Genomic DNA, 23731 nt, shown 5'->3' on the forward strand with positions numbered 1-23731 from the left:
CTAATGAGTCAAAACTTACATCAATAATAAAAGTATTGTAATAGTAACAGCTACTGAAAGAATTGCATTTGTAGCCCCTCTTGGTTAAATAAGATTCATAAATGAATTATAAGTTACATACGTATTTCATACTTGTACTAAAAGCTTTAAAGAGTTGCGTATAAAACAATGCATCGTTGATATGTACGATACTGTACACATCATCAGTCTTAGTAAAAGATTCTGATGTGATTTTTATTTGTCGTCATTAATAAAAATATTAAACAGTTTCTCTTAAATATGCTAATATCGAGATCTCTTGATGAAAGTATTATTCATTCTAATTGTAGTTTGTTCTTTCACTTCTTTTTGCAATCTTTTATACATCAGAAAATTGCATACCTATAAATTTTCACTGGCGTCTGTCTGTCTCCTTTCTAAATCTCGAGAACAGAATTAGATAGATGACTGGCATGATTCCATTGTTAACAGGAAAGGTATGACGTACAGGGGCAAGACAGTACTAAAATTGAGAGCGGTGCGATAAAAAATTGTAGCGCGGCATTGTTATAATGTCACAATAAATAATTACTCATTAATTAATAGTTTTTAAACGAAATTTTGTAAGACAGAAACCAATAAATAGTTTTATTTTTTCATACAAAACTTGAATATATTAACTTCCATCAAACTTATTTGTTACTTTTAGAATCTTACATAACTGCTTTGAGATAATGCATTTATGATCCATTCAACAATTTTAAGTAGTAGATTAAGTATAGATAACTCGTGATGTTTTTAGAGTCGTACCATTATTTTAATAATAATTAAACATTATGAATTTATGTATTTTTGATATAAAATTATTATACAATTAAATTCCAGCTGTATGAACTTGCAACAGGACATTTACTTGTATCTATAGTAATGGAAAATGCTCTGACAGTTGTAACTATGGATGCTGCTGAGTATTTTATCTTCTTAGGTGCTATCAACGGAAATATTTATCAAATCAATCTATTTTCTTTTGTAAGTATAGTTTTCATTTATTTCATTATTTTATACACCAACCTTAAAATTTCTTAGTATATATGGAAAATTGTTCATAAATATTCACAAATGAATTATTATTAAAATATTTTTTAGATAAAAAATGGTGAAATGCATTTAGAAAAAGAAGAAGAAGAAAACATTTTTAAAGGACATCGGTAAGAATTTTAACTTTTGGAGAATATAAAATATATTTATATAAAAAGTTCTTTCTCTAATTCATATTTAAAAACATGAGTTAGAAAATACTTTTTTTGTGAAAGCATTGCTCCATTCCTATTTCACAAAGTAAGAAGATACTAATACAGTAGAGCATCGATTATCCGAATAAATTGGGGACTGGGGTTATTCGGTAAATCGATTTTTTGGATAACCGATTATGTACGAAAAAATGTGTTAACCTATCCCATGTTGAAATTTGTTCAGATCCTGGCACGTCCTTACGTACCCTCTCGTGGTCGCCAGTGCCAGCTAAAACACGCACATCAACAAAAATAATAATGGAGTAGCCCAAGACATAGCCAAAGATTGCAGTGCCACAGCACTAGCGGAAATTTAAATTTTCCGACCGGAAAGGTTTCGGTTAATTGACGTTTCGGTTGATTGATATTTGTATAATCGATGCTCTACTGTACTAATAAACTGCATTGCAAAAAACATTTAACAGATTATAAAATACTGTACTTACTAATCCGGTGATCAAAATATATATATCGTGAAAATATTCATTGAAATTATCTCTCTCAGCATTTAAAAGAAAGTATGGTACAATAGTGATATTGTTGACAATTTCTGATAAAATACTAATTGTAACAATCGTTAAGAGAATTTCTATACTAATAAACTCTTCAAGAATATCATCTTACATAAAAAAATAATGTGAAATAACAGATTACACTTGCAGATTAAACAATTTATTAAATGATATTGAACCATGAAGTTTCTTAGAATATTAAATGAATTTAAGAAGTAAGTTAATCCTATTTTTCTAGTATTAATATCAATTTATGTGGAAAAAAGTGAAATTTATGTTGGAATAAAATTATCAGCGGGAGTAGCTTCACCGTCTTTTAGCAGAGCGGCTTAATTAGGAAATGCGTCCATTGTAAATAAAATTATAAAAGTTATTTTCTAAATAAGATCTCATAATAGACGGGAAAGTTATGCAACTGTTTTTGTGGGATTTTTTTTCATTAAAGATGCAAATTTAAATTAACAGCGTTTAAAAAAAGGTATATATCTAACATGAAATTAATGATTAATATATACATTTAATTTGCAATTTTTAATTTACATATAAAATAATAACTCATCTTTAAAATTCTAGCAAGCAAGTTACATGTTTGTCAGTGTCATTGGACGGACAGATTTTGCTTTCCGGTTCTGACGACGAAACTGCAAGACTGTGGAGTATTCAGAGCAAGCAATGCATAAGAATATTTGAACATAAAGGTATTTATTTGTTAATTTTAATTTATGAATTGTACGAAGGACGAGCGACAAATTATTCGAAAGAGTTTGGCTTATCTCCCAAAAAAAATGCTAAAAATATATCAATAAAAATAAAATTATAATACAAATTGATTTCATAAAATTTATATTATTATTATTATTATTATTATTTATAAAATATTTAGAAGATGGATTTTTTTTTGCATAGTCTGTTCACAAATTTTGGTGACAATCTACACAGCCACAGAGTGATCTGAATAGGTTAACTCTAATTATGGCCACCCCGTATAATACAATATATCAATCTTTCGAAAATTCTTTATATTAAAATTATTAAATTATTATACAAATATTAAATTTCAGGTCCTGTTACAAATGCTCTTTTAATTAGAGCTCCGAGCAATTATGCTAAATCAAGATTACCTGTGAGCGCTTTTCAGAGACAGCTCTATAAGCTGAATGAAGAAATGGAAGAGAATCAAACACAAAGAAGGAAAACAGTTGTTCAAATTAAAAAACATGAACCGTCGGAGGTAATGATACATACTTTTTAGAAATTTAATGATATCATATAAAGAAATTTTTTTTAAAATTTTGAAGTTCAAATTCTAATCATTAATATATGATGTGATACAGGTTATAAAAGAAAATGAAATATATTTTCCAGAATGTAGAGATGTAAGTATTTATTTTATAAATAAATTTTATATATTAATTTGTACTTTACTTTTACACTATCTAATCAATGATTATTGAATTGTGATATAACAATTGTTTATAAGATGTTTGAGGATGGATGGGTTAAACTTAGTTTTCCTCATCCTTCTATTAAGTCATTGCTATAAAGTAGTGTATATTTGTTTATAGTCCTGTACAAATGATGAGAAATTTATCATTGTTGTTGGTTTCAACCAAACTTGATGTAATGAATTATTTTACTGGGATTTGGAGTATAAATAATTCTCTTATTTCTGTCGTTATTCTTAAACCAAATAACTTTTTTGTGCACTATTCTATGCCTAATTTTAATTATCTAGAATCGCAATGATTAAATTAACAACACAAGTGTGAACACTAGCCGGGGATACGGAGTAGTTTTACTCGTGAACCACTTAATTGGCATCTAGTTGTTAAACTAGTCCTCTGTCTAAAAGAATGGCTTTTCCTAATTCAAGGAAAATCGAGGATGGAGGGCTTTAACTAATATGTTAATTTAAAGCGGAATTTGATGATTGCGTAATCACCTTTTCCTTACGTCAGGATTCCAGTTAATCAATTATTTTATATGCGGATTAACACGTGTTATCCCTAAACTCGTGAATATCTAACATTAATATTAAAGAAGCCATATTTATATAACAAATCAAAATATTTAATGGATCAAAAATATAAAATTATACAAAAGAATGAATCTAAACCTAATCTTAATTCTAATTCTTAACCTAAGATTATCTCTAAACCTAAAGCGTGAGAGAGAGTTTACAACAATCTATCAGAGTTCATATTACCTTCTTCTTTAGGTCTTTTGTATTGAAAGATCTAAAGAAGTCTTTCTCTATATCTATTTGAGGGTCTTCTTCCTTTCTTGATTATTTCTCTTCTAATATTTTCTTTAGAAAGTCCTTTTAAATCTTCTCTTGTATACTTCGAATGCAGTACTCTTTCATAAGATGAGATCGTATGACCTATCTTTGATGGACTGCCTCTATCATATGGCGAGCTTCTTGCGTGGCAATACCTATCTTCGACGGACTGCCTTTGTCGTATGGCTAGTTCTCTTCTTCAGTATGGCAAACCTCTTTTCGACGGACTGCCTTTGTCGTATGGCTAGTTCTCTTCTTCAGTATGGCAAACCTCGTTTCGACGGACTGCCTTGAATGGCAGGAAAACGTCCCTTTTTATTTGCTCTCCAGTAACGTGTGCAAAACCTCGACTCATCTTGAGTTGACCTGGGAAAGGAAATCAACTTCCTTTCAAAATTGGATGTTTTTTCCATTTTTTAGAAACTTCGTTGAAGTTGAAAAATATTAATTTCTCTTAATTTTCTAATCTTTTCTTCAACTTGTTATTTTAATTAAAATGGCCCTCTCTTGAATTTCCATAGTCTCACACAAGTATTTGTAATATCATTTATTCATTGCACCAAAAAGTTTTTTGGTTTACAAATCATGAAAGAAATAAGAGAATTGATGTGATGGAATCTTTTATCTATGCATTCTCCCGACGTAGAAGTTTGACTACTTTACTTACAAGAAATTATTTCCCTTATATTTAATTAAACATAATATTTACACAATTTTTTTTTTGAGATATTTAAATTTAACATTATTAAATTAGTAAATATAACATTCGATGAGCCAAAAATTTTGAAATATATACATCATTGATACTATTAAATTTTGGTAATTAAAGGTCAAGGGGTGAGGAGATAGAGGGAGTGATTTGTCATATCTGAAATGAGGTCAGACTTAATGAAAATTTTACTCATTAGTGAGGTTGAGGCCGAAGTTTTAAACGCAAAAACATGTACATCGGACGTTCAGTGCCGCTTTCCTGTAAACCTAGAAGTTTGACAATGGTGTTTGGAATGTCGAGCATGATTCCACTGACTATCCAAACACCATTGCCAAACTTGTAGGCTTACAGGAAAGAGGCACCGAACGTCTGACAAACACGTTTTCGCATTTAAAACTTCAGCCTCAACCTCGCTATTATTGGCATTTACAATTCTTTTAAAAACTTATTACTACCCTCAAAATTAAGCCTTTTGCCTTTTACTTTCCTGGCTATTATGTACACAATAAGCTTGTTATGTATACATAATAAGCTTATTGTGATATTGTCACAATGCCAGACTTCAATTTTTAATTGTATTTTTAATGATTTTTAAATTTAAAACATATGCTCTCCACCTCAAATTAGTAGTTTCTTGCCCATGTACATCATACTTTTCCTTTAACAATAGAGTCGTGTCTGTCATCTATCTAACACCTTTGGAATCTATTTTGTTTAATATCTCAGGATGGGGTAATGATTAAAAAACAAAATTTTGAATAGTAGCTTGTGTATAAGAGGCATTGATGCTATTAAATTTTGACAGTTAAAGGTTACGGGGGTGGAGAGATAGAAAGGGGAGATGTATCATTTCTTGAGAGGAGTCGCGGACTTAATGAAAATTTTGCTCATTGTTAGCATTTACAATATTTTATAAAGCTCGTTTCTACCCTCAAAATTTAGCTTTTTGCCATTTTATAATAATTAATAATATAAAAATTTTTAATAAAAATGTCTCATAATGGATGGCACAACACACAATTTTATTTATTTAATAATACAACAGTTATTTTTAAAATAAAATCCCATAATAGCTGGGAAAGTTATACAACTTGTTGCTAGAATTTTTTATAATAATTAATATAAAATTATTTTTAAATCACATAAGAGTGCCACACACAATTTTAACTTTGAGCTAGTGTCTTAGTGTTTTTTAAATAGAGAAATTTATCATTATTTAACCAAATTACTCATTTTAAATTATATACCCAGTCGACCCCCCTATAACGCTGTTGATTATTCCGTTTTATATGAATTCCATGTTGTATGAGTCACTTAGATTTTACATATACGTGTTCTGGGCTGTGGACGGCTCAGGTATTTGTAAAATCTAAGTGACTCATACAACATGGAATTCATATAAAACGGAATAATCAACAGTGTTATAGGGGGTCAACTGTATTGTAGTATAAATGAAAATTATCATATTAACTGTATAAGTCAAGGACTTACTGTTAGTTTACTTTTTATGCAATATTTGTTTTAATAAAACTGTTTTATTTAAGTTAAAAATAAGTTATTCATTTGTTAATTTCTGACTACAGAGTTTTATCATTGAATTCTGAAGCGCCACAGCCACGTCATATTTGGTCTCATCATTCACTACAGGTTACCGATATTCATGTAGGACTTGGTGGTATTAGAGCTAGAGTTGCTACTTGTTCTTTAGATCAAACATGTAAAGTGAGTAAAAATAAATTAACTATTTATATAATAGATATATTTAATATTTTTGTAATTGGAAGTATTTTTAGTAACTGGTATTTTCTATAAACATTAATAACCCAAAATTACATTTTAATCATTAAAAATTAATAAAATCAGTTCTTTTTACCTAATAAATGTTAAACTTATCAGTTATTTTTATATAAAACAAATTTATTGTCCATTACAGCATTATATTTAACCTATAATGTTTTCCCTGTGCCATTATCATGCATGATCAATTGTTCGGACTTGAAAATAATTTTTAATATACTAATTTCTACTGTTATAAGTATGGAAATTCTTAAGTTGTGGAGTATATACGCTACTAATGTACCAAAACTTTAGTTTGTATGCTATTTTTCTTTCATCTTGAGTTAATTTCAATAAATATAGCTTATACAGTATTACATTTAGATCAAAACTTTGTAAAAACATTTTGATGTAGTGATTATTTGCTTTTTCCTGCCAGCCTAAGATGGAAAACCTACTTAAAGTAGAAAGTTCGCAGTTTTTATTGTACAAGAGAAAGTTATAAGAATGGATATATTAGTTGCCGTTGTTATTGGATAGAGTTGGCTTTTGTATGCCGATGCTATAGCTAATGAGTCAAAACTTACATCAATAATAAAAGTATTGTAATAGTAACAGCTACTGAAAGAATTGCATTTGTAGCCCCTCTTGGTTAAATAAGATTCATAAATGAATTATAAGTTACATACGTATTTCATACTTGTACTAAAAGCTTTAAAGAGTTGCGTATAAAACAATGCATCGTTGATATGTACGATACTGTACACATCATCAGTCTTAGTAAAAGATTCTGATGTGATTTTTATTTGTCGTCATTAATAAAAATATTAAACAGTTTCTCTTAAATATGCTAATATCGAGATCTCTTGATGAAAGTATTATTCATTCTAATTGTAGTTTGTTCTTTCACTTCTTTTTGCAATCTTTTATACATCAGAAAATTGCATACCTATAAATTTTCACTGGCGTCTGTCTGTCTCCTTTCTAAATCTCGAGAACAGAATTAGATAGATGACTGGCATGATTCCATTGTTAACAGGAAAGGTATGATGTACAGGGGCAAGACAGTACTAAAATTGAGAGCGGTGCGATAAAAAATTGTAGCGCGGCATTGTTATAATGTCACAATAAATAATTACTCATTAATTAATAGTTTTTAAACGAAATTTTGTAAGACAGAAACCAATAAATAGTTTTATTTTTTCATACAAAACTTGAATATATTAACTTCCATCAAACTTATTTGTTACTTTTAGAATCTTACATAACTGCTTTGAGATAATGCATTTATGATCCATTCAACAATTTTAAGTAGTAGATTAAGTATAGATAACTCGTGATGTTTTTAGAGTCGTACCATTATTTTAATAATAATTAAACATTATGAATTTATGTATTTTTGATATAAAATTATTATACAATTAAATTCCAGCTGTATGAACTTGCAACAGGACATTTACTTGTATCTATAGTAATGGAAAATGCTCTGACAGTTGTAACTATGGATGCTGCTGAGTATTTTATCTTCTTAGGTGCTATCAACGGAAATATTTATCAAATCAATCTATTTTCTTTTGTAAGTATAGTTTTCATTTATTTCATTATTTTATACACCAACCTTAAAATTTCTTAGTATATATGGAAAATTGTTCATAAATATTCACAAATGAATTATTATTAAAATATTTTTTAGATAAAAAATGGTGAAATGCATTTAGAAAAAGAAGAAGAAGAAAACATTTTTAAAGGACATCGGTAAGAATTTTAACTTTTGGTTAAATATGTTTATTATTTTTAGTACAGCAAAATAATAAACATGTTTTCTCACCCTGTTCGTGTCCTTCCTTTCTTGTGTTTTGTGTCATCATTACTGCACCAGGAAAGTGTTTCCGACCATGCACTGCTATGTGATTTCCCATCGTCTAGGTGTACTCTATCTCTCCTGAAAGTTTGTAACCGGTGTACTGATACACCCTGTATAAGCATGTACTGTACTTTCAACGGTGCATCACGGTCTTTATCACACACAAGATTTTTTTCAAAAAGTTTTAATGCTGAAAAACAGTTTTTTAAGAGTATTTTTTAACCAATTTGGTATCAATAAGTTCAAAGTTTGATTAGTCATTAATAAATATCCATCGATAAAAATATTTTTTGGAAATTTAATATAGCATCTTTATAAAAATACATCTTAAAAGTTTGATGTTTTTAGATTGGAAACAGTTGTAGAAACATGTCGCGTATACAAAACGAAACATTAAAATTTAATATATTAGATAGATTTTTGTTGGTTCCGAAAGAACGTATATACTTTCATTTTGTATTGGGGTGGCAACCAATAGGGCCCACCAGTGTTATGTGATTTTAACCACTGAACACTGGTTGATTGTGTGTTTGCACCTCACCAAAGGGCTGACCACATAGTTTTCTGAGTTTTATTCATATTTGTAACACCTAAATAAGGCCAGTTTCTCATAGAAAATCCTTTCCGGAGGAATCCTTCTTTGGCAGATTACCCATGTGTTGCATTGCCCTATACAAATAAAACAAAGAATTGTCACTGGCATTGCTTTTTATAATATAAAAAAAAAAAATAAAAAACAAAATGTGAAGTTTATTCTTGGGAAAAGTATCCTTGGAATTCATGGAATAAANGATTATCCGAATAAATTGGGGACTGGGGTTATTCGGTAAATCGATTTTTTGGATAACCGATTATGTACGAAAAAATGTGTTAACCTATCCCATGTTGAAATTTGTTCAGATCCTGGCACGTCCTTACGTACCCTCTCGTGGTCGCCAGTGCCAGCTAAAACACGCACATCAACAAAAATAATAATGGAGTAGCCCAAGACATAGCCAAAGATTGCAGTGCCACAGCACTAGCGGAAATTTAAATTTTCCGACCGGAAAGGTTTCGGTTAATTGACGTTTCGGTTGATTGATATTTGTATAATCGATGCTCTACTGTACTAATAAACTGCATTGCATAAAACATTTAACAGATTATAAAATACTGTACTTACTAATCCGGTGATCAAAATATATATATCGTGAAAATATTCATTGAAATTATCTCTCTCAGCATTTAAAAGAAAGTATGGTACAATAGTGATATTGTTGACAATTTCTGATAAAATACTAATTGTAACAATCGTTAAGAGAATTTCTATACTAATAAACTCTTCAAGAATATCATCTTACATAAAAAAATAATGTGAAATAACAGATTACACTTGCAGATTAAACAATTTATTAAATGATATTGAACCATGAAGTTTCTTAGAATATTAAATGAATTTAAGAAGTAAGTTAATCCTATTTTTCTAGTATTAATATCAATTTATGTGGAAAAAAGTGAAATTTATGTTGGAATAAAATTATCAGCGGGAGTAGCTTCACCGTCTTTTAGCAGAGCGGCTTAATTAGGAAATGCGTCCATTGTAAATAAAATTATAAAAGTTATTTTCTAAATAAGATCTCATAATAGACGGGAAAGTTATGCAACTGTTTTTGTGGGATTTTTTTTCATTAAAGATGCAAATTTAAATTAACAGCGTTTAAAAAAAGGTATATATCTAACATGAAATTAATGATTAATATATACATTTAATTTGCAATTTTTAATTTACATATAAAATAATAACTCATCTTTAAAATTCTAGCAAGCAAGTTACATGTTTGTCAGTGTCATTGGACGGACAGATTTTGCTTTCCGGTTCTGACGACGAAACTGCAAGACTGTGGAGTATTCAGAGCAAGCAATGCATAAGAATATTTGAACATAAAGGTATTTATTTGTTAATTTTAATTTATGAATTGTACGAAGGACGAGCGACAAATTATTCGAAAGAGTTTGGCTTATCTCCCAAAAAAAATGCTAAAAATATATCAATAAAAATAAAATTATAATACAAATTGATTTCATAAAATTTATATTATTATTATTATTATTATGATAAAAANCTAGAATAATTTTATTTAATATTTAATTTGATTTAACGGAAATAATCTTCAAGGTTTAGGAAGTTAAGTTTGTAGAACGGGGTTGATTGCGGATGCTTGCGCTGCTTTCTTGATGATCCTAGGAGCCAATTGAACTTCCTGTTGGAATGTTTTAACGACCTGATGAAGACGAAAATAATTATCGTCGAAAGCGCTTGTCGAAGTTAAGTTTTGTTTAAAAGATAATATACTACAATCTTTCATTATCCGAGACAACATAAATAATTTTATATCGTCTATTATAAGGAATCTTCTATTGAAGTCATGAATTTTTATTAATAACAATTTTTAAGTTTATTGAAACAAATTAAAAAGTTTTTAAAAATATATTCAAACAGACTGATTATATCAAGTTTCTAACAATACTAAGAGGTTTTTGTGGTTATTTTATCATAAAACCTAGCATATAAATCACACGAGCATTAAAGACAGAAAGCTAAGACGAGGACGGAAAAAAATCTGTTTATTACTCGAACACATGGCATAGTTAAAATTATTTTTTTACGTAGTAAAATTAAGAGTCTGGTAAGTAGATACGACAAGTATTTTTTCTTACGTTAGGTGATTAAATGTGTTGTTAAAGTATGGGTTAAATTCTAAATAGAGATCTCCCTTCACTTTGGACAAATTACTAAAATTACGCAGTTATAATAATTAAAATTGAAGACGAAGGAAAGATCAGGTCGTCGTGGAATGTATTTCGGAAAATGAAAGTTAAAAGGGGACTGTTTCCGTGGACTTTGTCTTTAATTTTAATTAATTAATAGGAAATTTTACCATCTAAATTTTATAAATTAAACAGTTATAATGATAAGAGCAACATTTTAATGTAAAGTAACTATAAAAGAATATAAAAATATATATAAAAAGGTTATTTAAACTTTAAAATTGAAATATGTTTGTCGGGACATTCTTTAAAAAATTAATGTAAAGTTATAAGTATATTAATTTTTGTAAAAGTATATAGAAATTTAAAAATAGGATAAATTAAAGCTGTTAAAATAAAGAATTTCAAACGAAATTACTTGATAATTTTAATTATTCTTTAAATTATTACTATAGGAGAAAAGTAATTTTATACATTATTTTGAATTGCAGTCTTGACTTATGAAACTGGTAAGCAAAGAATATGTAAGAGAAGAATGTGTATCAAAAACATATTAATTCTGAATACTTATATAATAACGCATAACGCGTACAACATCTTATGATGTCATTAATGTTAGTGCATTAGGAAGACATTACCAAACAGTATTAAGTCTAGTACTTCTTGCACAAAAGTTATGAAGGTAAACAATGTATTAAACGAAAATGCTATTGATTCAAATGAATAATATCGGAAAATAAGCAGTAGTTTATTGCATTGAAAACAGAAATATTTACATTTAAGTTGTAAGCGGACGTAGCAGAGTTTACTATATTATTTTTAATTCAATTTAAATTTTAATTAATCCATTTTTAAAAGTGTATCATTCATATATTGAGATGAAAATCTATGCTAATTGGTAGAGAATTAATATTACAATAGCTCTCTGCCATTTGACTGGCATTAAGCAGTGACCTAAACTTTCTGCTCTGATTATATGTACATATAAATATTATATTAATTATATATGGGTCACAAACGATAAATATTTAATAATTTTCTTATCGCGAATAAGATATTTAACAAGAGTTTATATTTATAACTAATATTTTAAAATATCTTTTATACAGTTTCGAACGAGAAGCGACATCCAGAGCAAAGAAGAAGTAATTAAAGAAAATAAAAAATTATTAGAGATGAATCGTCAGTTATATTTGTATTCGATTGATACGGTACTAAATAGTATAAAATAAATTATTAGTTATATATATATTTGCTTTTATTTGTATTTGATAATGAATTCACAGTATAAATTATTTTAAAACAAATTATACAAAGATTTGCCATTAAACAATACTCAAAACAACTGTCTTTTGGCATTAAAACTTTTTAGTAAACACAGTTTTATACAGGGTGTATCAGTACAATAGGGTGAGAAAACATGTTTATTATTCTTAGTACAGCAAAAATGCTGGGACGTCTTTGGCTGGTGTACGTGATAGATGTCGCTGCGTAAACAGAAGCATCACATGACGTTTCATATGCGCAAGAATAATAAACATGTTTTCTCACCCTGTTCGTGTCCTTCCTTTCTTGTGTTTTGTGTCATCATTACTGCACCAGGAAAGTGTTTCCGACCATGCACTGCTATGTGATTTCCCATCGTCTAGGTGTACTCTATCTCTCCTGAAAGTTTGTAACCGGTGTACTGATACACCCTGTATAAGCATGTACTGTACTTTCAACGGTGCATCACGGTCTTTATCACACACAAGATTTTTTTCAAAAAGTTTTAATGCTGAAAAACAGTTTTTTAAGAGTATTTTTTAACCAATTTGGTATCAATAAGTTCAAAGTTTGATTAGTCATTAATAAATATCCATCGATAAAAATATTTTTTGGAAATTTAATATAGCATCTTTATAAAAATACATCTTAAAAGTTTGATGTTTTTAGATTGGAAACAGTTGTAGAAACATGTCGCGTATACAAAACGAAACATTAAAATTTAATATATTAGATAGATTTTTGTTGGTTCCGAAAGAACGTATATACTTTCATTTTGTATTGGGGTGGCAACCAATAGGGCCCACCAGTGTTATGTGATTTTAACCACTGAACACTGGTTGATTGTGTGTTTGCACCTCACCAAAGGGCTGACCACATAGTTTTCTGAGTTTTATTCATATTTGTAACACCTAAATAAGGCCAGTTTCTCATAGAAAATCCTTTCCGGAGGAATCCTTCTTTGGCAGATTACCCATGTGTTGCATTGCCCTATACAAATAAAACAAAGAATTGTCACTGGCATTGCTTTTTATAATATAAAAAAAAAAAATAAAAAACAAAATGTGAAGTTTATTCTTGGGAAAAGTATCCTTGGAATTCATGGAATAAAATTAAAAAGTAGGAAGTATTTCTGGTTTTTGAGTTTGACCTATGAAACATTGGTTCAAGATTGCATTGAGTCTACACATTTAAGTTTATATCAAATAATATTTGTAAGAAATTGATTATGAAAATGTCAGAGAGATGAAAGAAATGTTAGAAAACGAGACACAGCGAAATAAATTTTTTACGCAAATATATGACAGAAACTTTAGGAGTGAAAGAATATTTATATTATGTATAGAAGCATTTAGTTACAAGGAAACAGGAAGAGTAAACTACATTTAGACATTTATAAAACTAGATTTAGTTACATTTATAAACAGGAAGAGAGAATATTCATTTATTTAATGAATGCATTTTGAAATAGAGATAATTCATAACAACAAAATAGCACTTTAGAAATGATAAATCATAGATTTTATTGTATTTTATGATATTTATATGCAGTTTTGATTTATAATGTAGTTACTATTTTATATTGTGATATTTATTCATTTGCCTAACTTTTGCGCAAAGTAGTTTTAAGATTTCAGTTGGAATTTTAAATGAGATAATGTTCTTATTTTCAAAAAATTGTATTAAATATAGAAGAAATTGGTCTATTGCCAACCGCTTCTATACTTACAACGCAGATAACAACAACAACAACACAAAAAATCCGGCAATTGACTGTAAAATGTTAATTTATAGAAGCTTATCCAGTTATTCGGTGGTGTATTATAAATGAAAAACAAAGAAAATTAGGAAAATTATTCTTAGTGCTTAATATTGAATAATTTTTGAAGTTTTCTTAGATATTTAATTAATGAAAATGAATATATATTAATTAAGAATATTAATTATTCCTTAAACTGTATGGTTAAAGTTCTACAATAATAATTTGATTATTCGTATCATGTTCGTACATTTGCATGATGAAGTGTTTTAGCATCTCAAACTCTCCTGAATATATTATATTACTTATTTAGAACAGTGTTTTCTAACCTTTGTTCAGTAGGTGACCTATTTTTTAGTATACTGGAAGATCCTGAAATTATCAAGGAATATATTTTATGATCTTTACAGAGGTCTATCTAACTGGAAAATGATGATTTAGATGAATAGAAAGTAGGATTAATAAGATATTTAATTAAAAAAGTGATAAAATTTTTCAAAATTCGGACACAATGTTCTCTTTAATACGACAATTATATTGTTTTACACAAGGGAGGGAGGGTCCGTAGTCCTGGTGCTGACCAGTGCTGGAATCTTTATCTTGGCACCAGTCCCTATAGTGACACTGGTCTATTTTAATCATTAAATCTAGAAAATCAATATATATATATAATTTCAAGAGCATTATGAAAGGGAAACACGTGCAAAACTAAGAGCATCATATCAGTAAAAGGTATAGAAGAGAATAGGAGGCCCTAGTTGATGAATGATGAGGTGATAAATGCATCTGCTTCCCACTCTAGGACAGTGGATCTCAAAGTATAATCCATAAGATCATCGGTGATCCTTGAGTATGCATCAGATGTTCCGCAGACTATCCTAGTTATTTTTTCCAAAAAAAAATATATATTTAGCCGGAAGAAAATATTTTTATGAATTAAACATCTTTTAGGTCATTAAATAAGCAAAATATCTTGGCATGCGTCTAAGGCGACTTTTACGGAACGAGAAGTGAACGAAGACGCGGGTGGTCCGAAGTTCATTTGAGATTCTGTTTAAATGGCCCGCGGATTGTTTAGCTTTAAGAACTATTGCTCTAGGGTACCAAAGTTTTACTGTTTTTAAAATAGAACTACACATTAATATATGCATGTATTTTAAAATACAAAATATTTAAGTATGTGTGTATGATTATTAGGTAAAGGGTTCTATACCATTCAATGTATTTGCTCTAAATTTGGTATGAATATTCTTCGATACCCCAGAAAAGTACTGTGGTGTCACCTCTCCCAATCACTCCTAAATCCCATCCCCTCTTAAGCAGTTTTTTTGTGTTTTTGCACTTTCATTATTGTAAATATTCGGCTCAATAAATTTACATTTTAGTCACTGAGACCGTTGTTTTTATTACCTTTTCTCAACCCCACCTCGCCAATCCCCCACCATCAAAAGCCAGAGCAACACAACTATGGAAATAAATTCTTCCATAAATGTAAAATAATGAGGAGACAATTTATAAAAGCATTATGATAATTTATTGAAAATTCTTTTGATACAATGATATTTTTTTCTTTAATATTTGCAATATATTTAATTACAATATAATAATTAATAAAATGAATTAAAATATGTATTTGTGATTAAATCAATTTAGAAATTAAATCAAGGAAAATGATTAAATTGTTTTTGTTTTTTTTAGATAATCTATTTTAAACATTTAATAATCTGCGTATGCGGATAATGTCAACGGTCGTAACAGGGAAACGTTTGGATAAAATTCACCCGATTAATGTTATGTATGTATATATAATTAACAAGCCTTCTATTCTATTGTATTCTGTTCAATATGACATAAATAAATATATGAATATGTAAAATTTATAGATGGAAATGTGTATTTATGTTTCCATTCCTTTGGAAAATGAAAGTTTGTATCACATTTGCTTTATTGCTCTTTGATGACGATGCAATCTGTCTTGAGCACTTCCAAAATTAGGCAGTTTGTCCGGTTACATAGGACGTGGAAGCCGAAGTTTGCGGTTGAACTCTAAGTTTCTTCCACCTATAATAGAAAAAGCTGTCGGAATCTAAAAGTTTTAGATAAATTATCAAACAAATTTAAACCAAACTCACGAAGTGTAGATCACGTAACCCAGGACGATTAAAAGAAAACACCCTAATCCTATCGAAATGCATATTACTGCTATGATCCAATCTTCCATACCTTCTTCTACGGCTAATTCCAGTGACACTACTAATGAGAGGATACATATATTGTAAGTAAATTTCAATTTTATATATACAAATATATATGTGTAAACTAACTCACATTTGCATTTTCCACTCCCTTTACATTTAGGCATGAGCGGTTGCGGTATGCATTGAAGTGTTCCACTTATTTTACACGGTCTTTCTTCGTTATAATGATTTCTTACATAAAATGATTTGCTGTCAAGTTCTTCTGGATCTGGTATGCTTCTCTCTTCTACAATTTCATAATTAATATATATTAAATTTAAGAATTATTATTATATTGAGTTATTTTCATCCTAGTAATTGATCCCAGTTTACATGTTTCAATGCTGAGGTTTGGAATAATACAAATTTTTCTACCTGATTCAGTACAGTCAACTTCCCCTTCTCCAAAACACTTTATCCAGACATCACAATCAAGTTTCTCTCCAGCAAAACTACATTCATTAACTATAAATAAAATTAAATGGTTATTAATATTTAAATTACTCTTAAGAGTTTAGGACATCACAAAAACTTACCCGAAAATTGAGTAATATTTAAAGAGTTGTTAGATTCTTCGGGTTGAAGTTCCGTACTAGGACTTAGAGAAGTTAAGGTAGATGTTTTCCATGTGCTAACGAGTGGAAGGTATGTGGTTACGAGCAATTCTTCCGTCTCTGTACTCTCCTCGCTATCTATCTCTGGAGAAATTGTTGGAGATTGTGTGGACGTTGCCATTGTTGTATGCGGTCGAAAAGTTGTTGTCGTCGTGGTGGTGGTAGGCACCGTAGTAGCCGGTTTTGTTGCTTCCGTTAATGCGGTTTCCATCGGTGTTGTCATTTCTATTAGTGTTGCAGGTTTCGTAACAGCTTTGGTGCTCTCTAAATTCTCAATTGACACACCGTCCGATGCGGAACCAGTCGACATTTCGGATACAGAAGTATTGTGCACGGTGTCTTCTTTATCTTCATTAGCAATAGAAGTTGTTTCTGTTAGTGTTACAGTGCTGACATTCTCAACAGGTGAAAGTGTAGATGTAATTATTTGTGTCTGTCCCTCCATTTCAGCTTCTGTTAAATTTACAATATCCACAACTGTTTGGCATTGAACACCTGTAAAAAAAAAAAAGGAAGAAAATTAATAAAAAATCTTCAAGAAATTTGGTTGAATTATTTCTGTCAATCTCAACTTCTTTATGTATCAGTATATAAATATAAAAGAGTATAATAATAATAGGCTCCAGAGCACATGAGTGGAATCACAATGTCATTTCTATGACAACTACTCAGGTAATGACACATTAAGTAAAGAGGCCAGACTCACTGACTATAAATTCTTTTTATTATTTATTTAATATATTTTTTTTTTTTTGCCTTGACCAGCTTGGTTTATGCATAATAAATTAGTTGGATAATCCATCATTAAAATTAACATTCATTAACAATAGTAAACATGTTAGGGAATTAATGTAAGCTAATTTATAGATCATCACATGCTCTACTTACTCAACCATTACCATTTAATATGGCAATTTTTTAAAGTGGAGTCACCCAGGAGTCATTTAGAAAGTTAAAAGGGTGTTCAATTAGCCATGTTTTAACATGATTTAATATATTTTAGTAGTAGAAATTGCCAATGAGTTAATAGATACACGACATGCCGAAGATGGGGAAGACGTATCGAGTGTTCATTAAGCAAATTTTAGACCAATTTAACTCTTTAATCTTATCGTCCCACGCTCGGAAAATAGGAGTAATTTCTATCCAAACTATTGAAAAATTTAACGATGTATTATTAATTATTAAACAGAAAAACTAAGCAATGTTTGTCATACTCCAAAGAATCTGGCCACACCTATTAACTCGATTTTTTAAAAAAGAATGATCGATATTAAAAGCAATTTAATTAATTACTCGATCGTAATGCCGGACAGACAACCGAACGGGCTACAGATTTCTAGTCTTATCTATAAGTTTAAAGTGGTTTTTCTAGGAAAAATTAGTTTTAGAATAAGCGTGATCGATGATATTTATCTTATACATTTGCTTTGTATATAAAAGTATTTTCAATGTCATTTCTCATTTATTTAAATTTAAAATTACTATTATTATTATTAATATTATTATTTCTTTTATTTAAAAATAAAAAAAATGTATTCCCTTCGCGGAATTATAAGATAAGAAACGATTTCCTAGAAGATACATTTTAGATCCATTGAGATAAATTGATTTTTTTACGTAGTTTTTTACTCGTTTAAATCAATTTTACAAAGGGTTTAATTGTAAATTATGGAGTTGGGTGTTTAGAGGCACGATATTTCGAGGTTATTTATTCGACAGACGGACGGAAACGTACGTTACTAAAACGCTTTCGTTAATATGTTACTGAAGTTCATAAACTTATTATTATTATTTAGAAGATAAATGAGCTTCTCGTACGTGTTTTTAATAATAATTATAAGGTAAATGCTGAATTTAAAGGGTGTTTAATGCTATTTATTTTAGTTTGTTCTGTAATTTTTTTAATTTCGCGCTCTTTAGGAATGAGTGAATGGTGGAGGGATGACGTTATATAGAGGAGGAGGAAAAATGGAGGAGGATGAGGAGAGGAGGGATGACTCTATAAGAGGAAGAGGGATGAATGGAGGAAGAATGATATATAAAGGAAGAGGAATAGTGTCATTCATCTTCCTTTATATATCATTCTTATAGAGAAAGAAGAATAAATGAAGAGGAGATGCCTAGTACTATATAAGAAAAGAGGAATGAATGAATGAATGAGGAGAAAGAGTAACTATTTAGCGAAGAGGAATGAATGAAGAGGAGGAGGAGGAGTAACTATTTAGCGAAGAGGAATGAATGAAGAGGAGGAGGAGGAGTAACTATTTAGCGAAGAGGAATGAATGAAGAGGAGGAGGAGGAGTAACTATTTAGCGAAGAGGAATGAATGAATGTAGAGAATAATAATATAGGCTATAGAGAAGGTGAATGAATAAATGAGGAGGAGGAGTAAGAACATTTTATGGAAGTGAAGGAAGAATAATAATAGATAAAGGAGAAGCAACGTGCGACGAAGAATGGCAAAATTTTCAAATTGATGACGACGACATTAGTAAGAACGCTACAAAACACTTCGCAAGAGATTATTTTTAATAAAACGATTGTTTAAATGGGAATATTTTAAGGCAAACAAGATTCAGGACAAAACAATCGAAACCGAAATCGTTTTTTTTTTTTTATACGAAATATTTTTCAGAGAAGAGGAAAATTGTTAAATATACAAATTTCATATAATCTAAGACTAATTCATGACAAAAATAATTTAATTAAATGTAATTTTTACATCGCACACACACCGTTTTACAATTAGAAAAAATAAAATAAAAATAAAATAACGTTTAAACGTTTAATTTATAAAGTATAAAAGGAAATAATATATTGTGAAATATTCTAAAAATAGCTTTATACAGAAACAATATGGAATATTTGAAAGCTTAATGAAAAAAAAATATATATCTAGAAATGGAAGTCGTAGCAATAAAATCAAATTTATTGAGGCGTAAATTTTATTGCTGAGAGATTTCACAAATATGAAATGAAGAGAAGCTCCAAAAAATGTGAAGAAAGTGAGGAATTTTAAGATTTTAAAACACTTTTAAAGTCTTTTCTACGTAAAAAAGTACGTTAAAATATTGGAAAATGTTAAAAATTTAATGTTGAAACTATATCAAATTTCAGTAAAGTCAGTGGAGTGAATCAATGAATAGGAAAGAGGATTGGATGAAGGAGGATGAGGATGAGGAGGAATAACATTATATAGAGGAAATTAAACGAATGGAAAAAGAAGAGAATGTAAAGGAATATTTATTTAACTTTAAATATATGCTCTCCACCTCAATCTTGCCCCTGTAAATCATACTTTTCCTGATAACAAAACAGTTATACCAGTCAATACAGTTCTCGAGATTAAGAAAGGACAGACAGACAGAGACACAGTGTGAATTTAAAATCATTCGATACGAGTAATAATAGCTTTAAAAATATAGTTTTAAAAAGTATAATGTTCTACATACGAGAATATTTAGGTTATATTTCGAGTTGAGTTGGAAATGGCAAAAGGCAAGAAATTATGGTAATTATGGAATGTCAAAGCTTTTTACGTCTAGAAACAAGTTGATCGTAGTAATAACTATTTATTAAGAGAATAACGACCCGAATTGACAATCGATATAACGAATTATACCATAGAAAAGTAGCTTTAAATCTTGTGTTATTACTGTATATAAATATATATTTTCTTTATTATTATTATTTGAATTAATGTAGAAGAAGATATAAGGCAAGGAAGTAGTAGTTGATACGTGTATAAAGGCCGTATTTACTTTTAAATATTTGCATTTTTTCAAGGTTAAATAAATACAATTTTATCTCTGAAAATAACCTTTTAAATAAATAGAAAAGATGCCGGCGTTATATCGAGGTCTTCGCTTATAAATAGAGCGATTTTCATTAAGAATTGTGTGGAAAGTTAACGTAGATACAAGCGTTATATCGAGGTACGTTAGTTAAATATATAAAAAAATATATCCGGAGAAAGAGAAATGGAGTTAATAAATGAAATTTTGGATGATATTTTTGCTGTAAAATTATTTATTACACATTTATTTCTATATAATGGCGTTATATGGAGGGATTAAAACAATCGTCGTTACGTATGGTTAAGTCGGAATTGAATGCATGACTTATAATGTTACGCCGTTATGAATTATTAACTCGTTGTAACAAATAAAATGCCAGAAAATTAATTAAAATAACGTAGAATTGAGAAAGAAAAATAAATAAATAAACCGTACGTACGTCTGTTTGTCTACTCGCAAAATTGTTCAGCTTAGTTTTAATAATACCTGTTGCTCGATGGCTTAAGGTTAAATTGTTTATTACGTTTAATACTATGATCCTACGATAAAATATGCGGAAGGTAATTTAATATATCGTATAAAAATAAATTATAATTAAATATTAAAAGCTTCCTTGTAGATTTTCGAGAGTTTTACACGAAAATTGGCGTGTCGTCGGACGTTTACGTCACCGTTTGTACCTTTTGAACCACAAGGTGTGGGTCATTCACCTTGTCTGCATTGTTGTCAGGTGCCAAAACAAAAAAAAAAAAGTGCAGAAAATATACCGTTTTAGGGAATTTTTACCATCGAATTTGGGTGAACGAACTTTTATTATTGTTAGAAAATTTAAAGCGGAGGAGGGGGAATGTTTTTTTTGACGTGTTTCCGGGAAGTTTCGAACAATGAATTCCCTTTCTTTTTATGTTAGTGATGCGATCCAATTGGTTTATTTGCATCCATGTTAAGCCATGAATAGTATCATTGAACCGTTAAAAATGAGTATAATGTATTAAATTCCGATTGAACATCGATGTTTATTGTATTCGCTTGTGTTCTTTTATCCTGTATTATTCACTAGTTTATCGGTTTTATCATTGTACACGCGTGATGACGATAATGTTTAGCTTGTTTTATGGTATTTATATGAAGATAAACGATGTTTTTTACGTGTTTAAGTTCAATTATACAAAAGAAAATTTGATTTTCGACTAGAAAAATGCTTAAAGATTATTCATTTTGATGCAAAAATTTATAAATTTAACACTTCCTAGTCTTTAAAATCGAATATAAAAGAGATACGTGGTTAAATTGATTTAAAAAAAGCTTGAAAAATTATATAATTTATCCATATAAACGTTAAAATTACGTACTTTTACGTACAGTGTATACAGTCGACCCTCCTAAACACTGTTGATTATTCCGTTTTATATGAATTTCACGTTGTACGAGTCACTTAGATTTTACAAATACTTGAGCCGTTCACAGCCCGGCACACGTATTTGTAAAATCTAAGTGACTCGTACAACGTGGAATTCATATAAAACGAAATAATCAACAGTGTTCTAGGGGGGTCGACTGTACTTAGAAGATGCATTAATTGATATCAAAAATAAAATAAATCTTTAATTATTTTAGGTGTAAGTTAATCCAGACATACAGACGTATCATCCGAAAATTACTGATTATCATAAGTAAATGACAGGTCCTTCTCCTCATCATCTTTAGAATGGAGATTAATGTTAATTAAACGAAAGGAAAGCGCACTTTATTTAATTTTCCGAATTAACGAAATATCTACTCGATTTTATTACTATTAAATAGAGTTTCTTTCGTTGTTTAAAATGTATATTTTCTTTTTTCTTCCCTCTCATTTAATGCATTTTCCTATGATAATATAGACCTAGTTACTTGAACTATTTTAGTTATTGAGGAAAGTAGCGCTCGAAAGATGGATATTTTATCGTTTAAACTACTTAATTCCCTAGTAAATAAGTCGAAAAAAGGTTATAAAAATCATAAATTACAATTATTATTATTAAATTTCGTTAAATTTCTATATTAAGAGTGATTAAAATGGGAAAGAACGAAGCGTAATCCTACGCGTAAAAGTTATTAAAATAAATAGTTTAAGACGTAATTTAATTAAAGAAATCTTAAAAAATATTAATTAATATTTAATTACTTACGATAGAAAATACAATAGACGATATAGAAGGCAATGGGACATTTAATGGAGTGCAGCAGCATCATTTGTTTTCCTATTGTTTTGGACGTTGTTTCGTTGATTAATTTTCGGACTTTTCGACTCTCTCATTCATTTCTCAACACTGACAAACCGAACAAAATTCTCTCGATTAATGTACATCACCGGAAATCACGTGTCCTCACGTCACGTCCTTTTAATACGATTTACATTCGTTTCCAAGGCAACAATATATACGTTTTTTTTTTTGGCACACGTGGTCTACTTTACGAAAGTTATCTGGGTGAATTTATATATCGATTAACTAAATATTAATCAATTAAAAAGTTTAGTCAATCAATTAATTAATTAATTTATATTTTCTTTCGTTATTTAAAGGAGCAAGGGGGATGCTTGAAAGATAATTCAGTTATTTAAGGAGGTTCTTTGATTTAAAGTGTGTGTCCTTATTATCTAAATATTAATAATATCTAATGCTTAGTTATTAATGATACAACGTTAGAGTTCATTCCACTTATTTAATGTTAAATTATCAATAAAATATATCCGTTTCTAAGAATTACTCTTGGATGAAACATAAAATTTGATAGAAAATATTAAAGAGAATCGTAAAAGATTTCGACATGAAAATCAACTTAATTCAATTTTTTGAATTTTTAACAGTTATTTGGTGGTTCCTATTGGCTTTTTATACGTTAAAATACGG

At 29.1% G+C, this 23731-nt stretch overlaps 2 protein-coding genes across 2 annotated transcripts; one reads left to right on the forward strand and one right to left on the reverse strand.

Annotated features, from left to right (window-relative positions):
• Positions 1-870: 870 nt before the first annotated feature.
• LOC111623403 (WD repeat-containing protein 18-like) lies at positions 871-16172 on the forward strand. The gene is made up of 8 exons (XM_023365969.1): positions 871-1008; positions 1126-1187; positions 2357-2481; positions 2845-3014; positions 3118-3159; positions 12274-12375; positions 15888-15984; positions 16073-16172. Exons 1-7 carry the CDS (start codon positions 907-909, stop codon positions 15927-15929), a joined length of 645 nt encoding a protein of 214 aa, XP_023221737.1. The 5' UTR covers positions 871-906; the 3' UTR covers positions 15930-15984; positions 16073-16172.
• On the reverse strand, positions 16000-23281 carry LOC111623392 (A-agglutinin anchorage subunit-like). Its single transcript, XM_023365959.1, has 6 exons — positions 23009-23281; positions 16963-17535; positions 16802-16891; positions 16518-16673; positions 16322-16442; positions 16000-16250 (listed from the first exon to the last, which is right to left on the reverse strand). Exons 1-6 carry the CDS (start codon positions 23070-23072, stop codon positions 16181-16183), a joined length of 1074 nt encoding a protein of 357 aa, XP_023221727.1. The 5' UTR covers positions 23073-23281; the 3' UTR covers positions 16000-16180.
• Positions 23282-23731: the final 450 nt, after the last annotated feature.

The sequence above is a fragment of the Centruroides sculpturatus genome, unplaced genomic scaffold, assembly GCF_000671375.1.
Source record: "Centruroides sculpturatus isolate CEXI.00-Female unplaced genomic scaffold, Cexi_2.0 scaffold84, whole genome shotgun sequence".
Taxonomy (NCBI): Eukaryota; Metazoa; Arthropoda; class Arachnida; order Scorpiones; family Buthidae; genus Centruroides; species Centruroides sculpturatus.

Bases quoted from the DNA above. Each gene is read 5' to 3' on its own strand.
- LOC111623403 (XM_023365969.1), top strand. From the start codon at position 907: ATGGAAAATGCTCTGACAGTTGTAACTATGGATGCTGCTGAGTATTTT. The intron at 2,482-2,844 runs GTATTTATTTGT...ATTAAATTTCAG, and splicing joins AAGAATATTTGAACATAAAG to GTCCTGTTACAAATGCTCTT. The intron at 12,376-15,887 runs GTACTAAATAGT...TGTTTTTTTTAG, and splicing joins ATTTGTATTCGATTGATACG to ATAATCTATTTTAAACATTT.
- LOC111623392 (XM_023365959.1), bottom strand. From the start codon at position 23,072: ATGATGCTGCTGCACTCCATTAAATGTCCCATTGCCTTCTATATCGTC. The intron at 16,892-16,962 runs GTAAGTTTTTGT...TTTTATTTATAG, and splicing joins AAATATTACTCAATTTTCGG to TTAATGAATGTAGTTTTGCT. The intron at 16,443-16,517 runs GTGAGTTAGTTT...TCCTCTCATTAG, and splicing joins AGGGAGTGGAAAATGCAAAT to TAGTGTCACTGGAATTAGCC.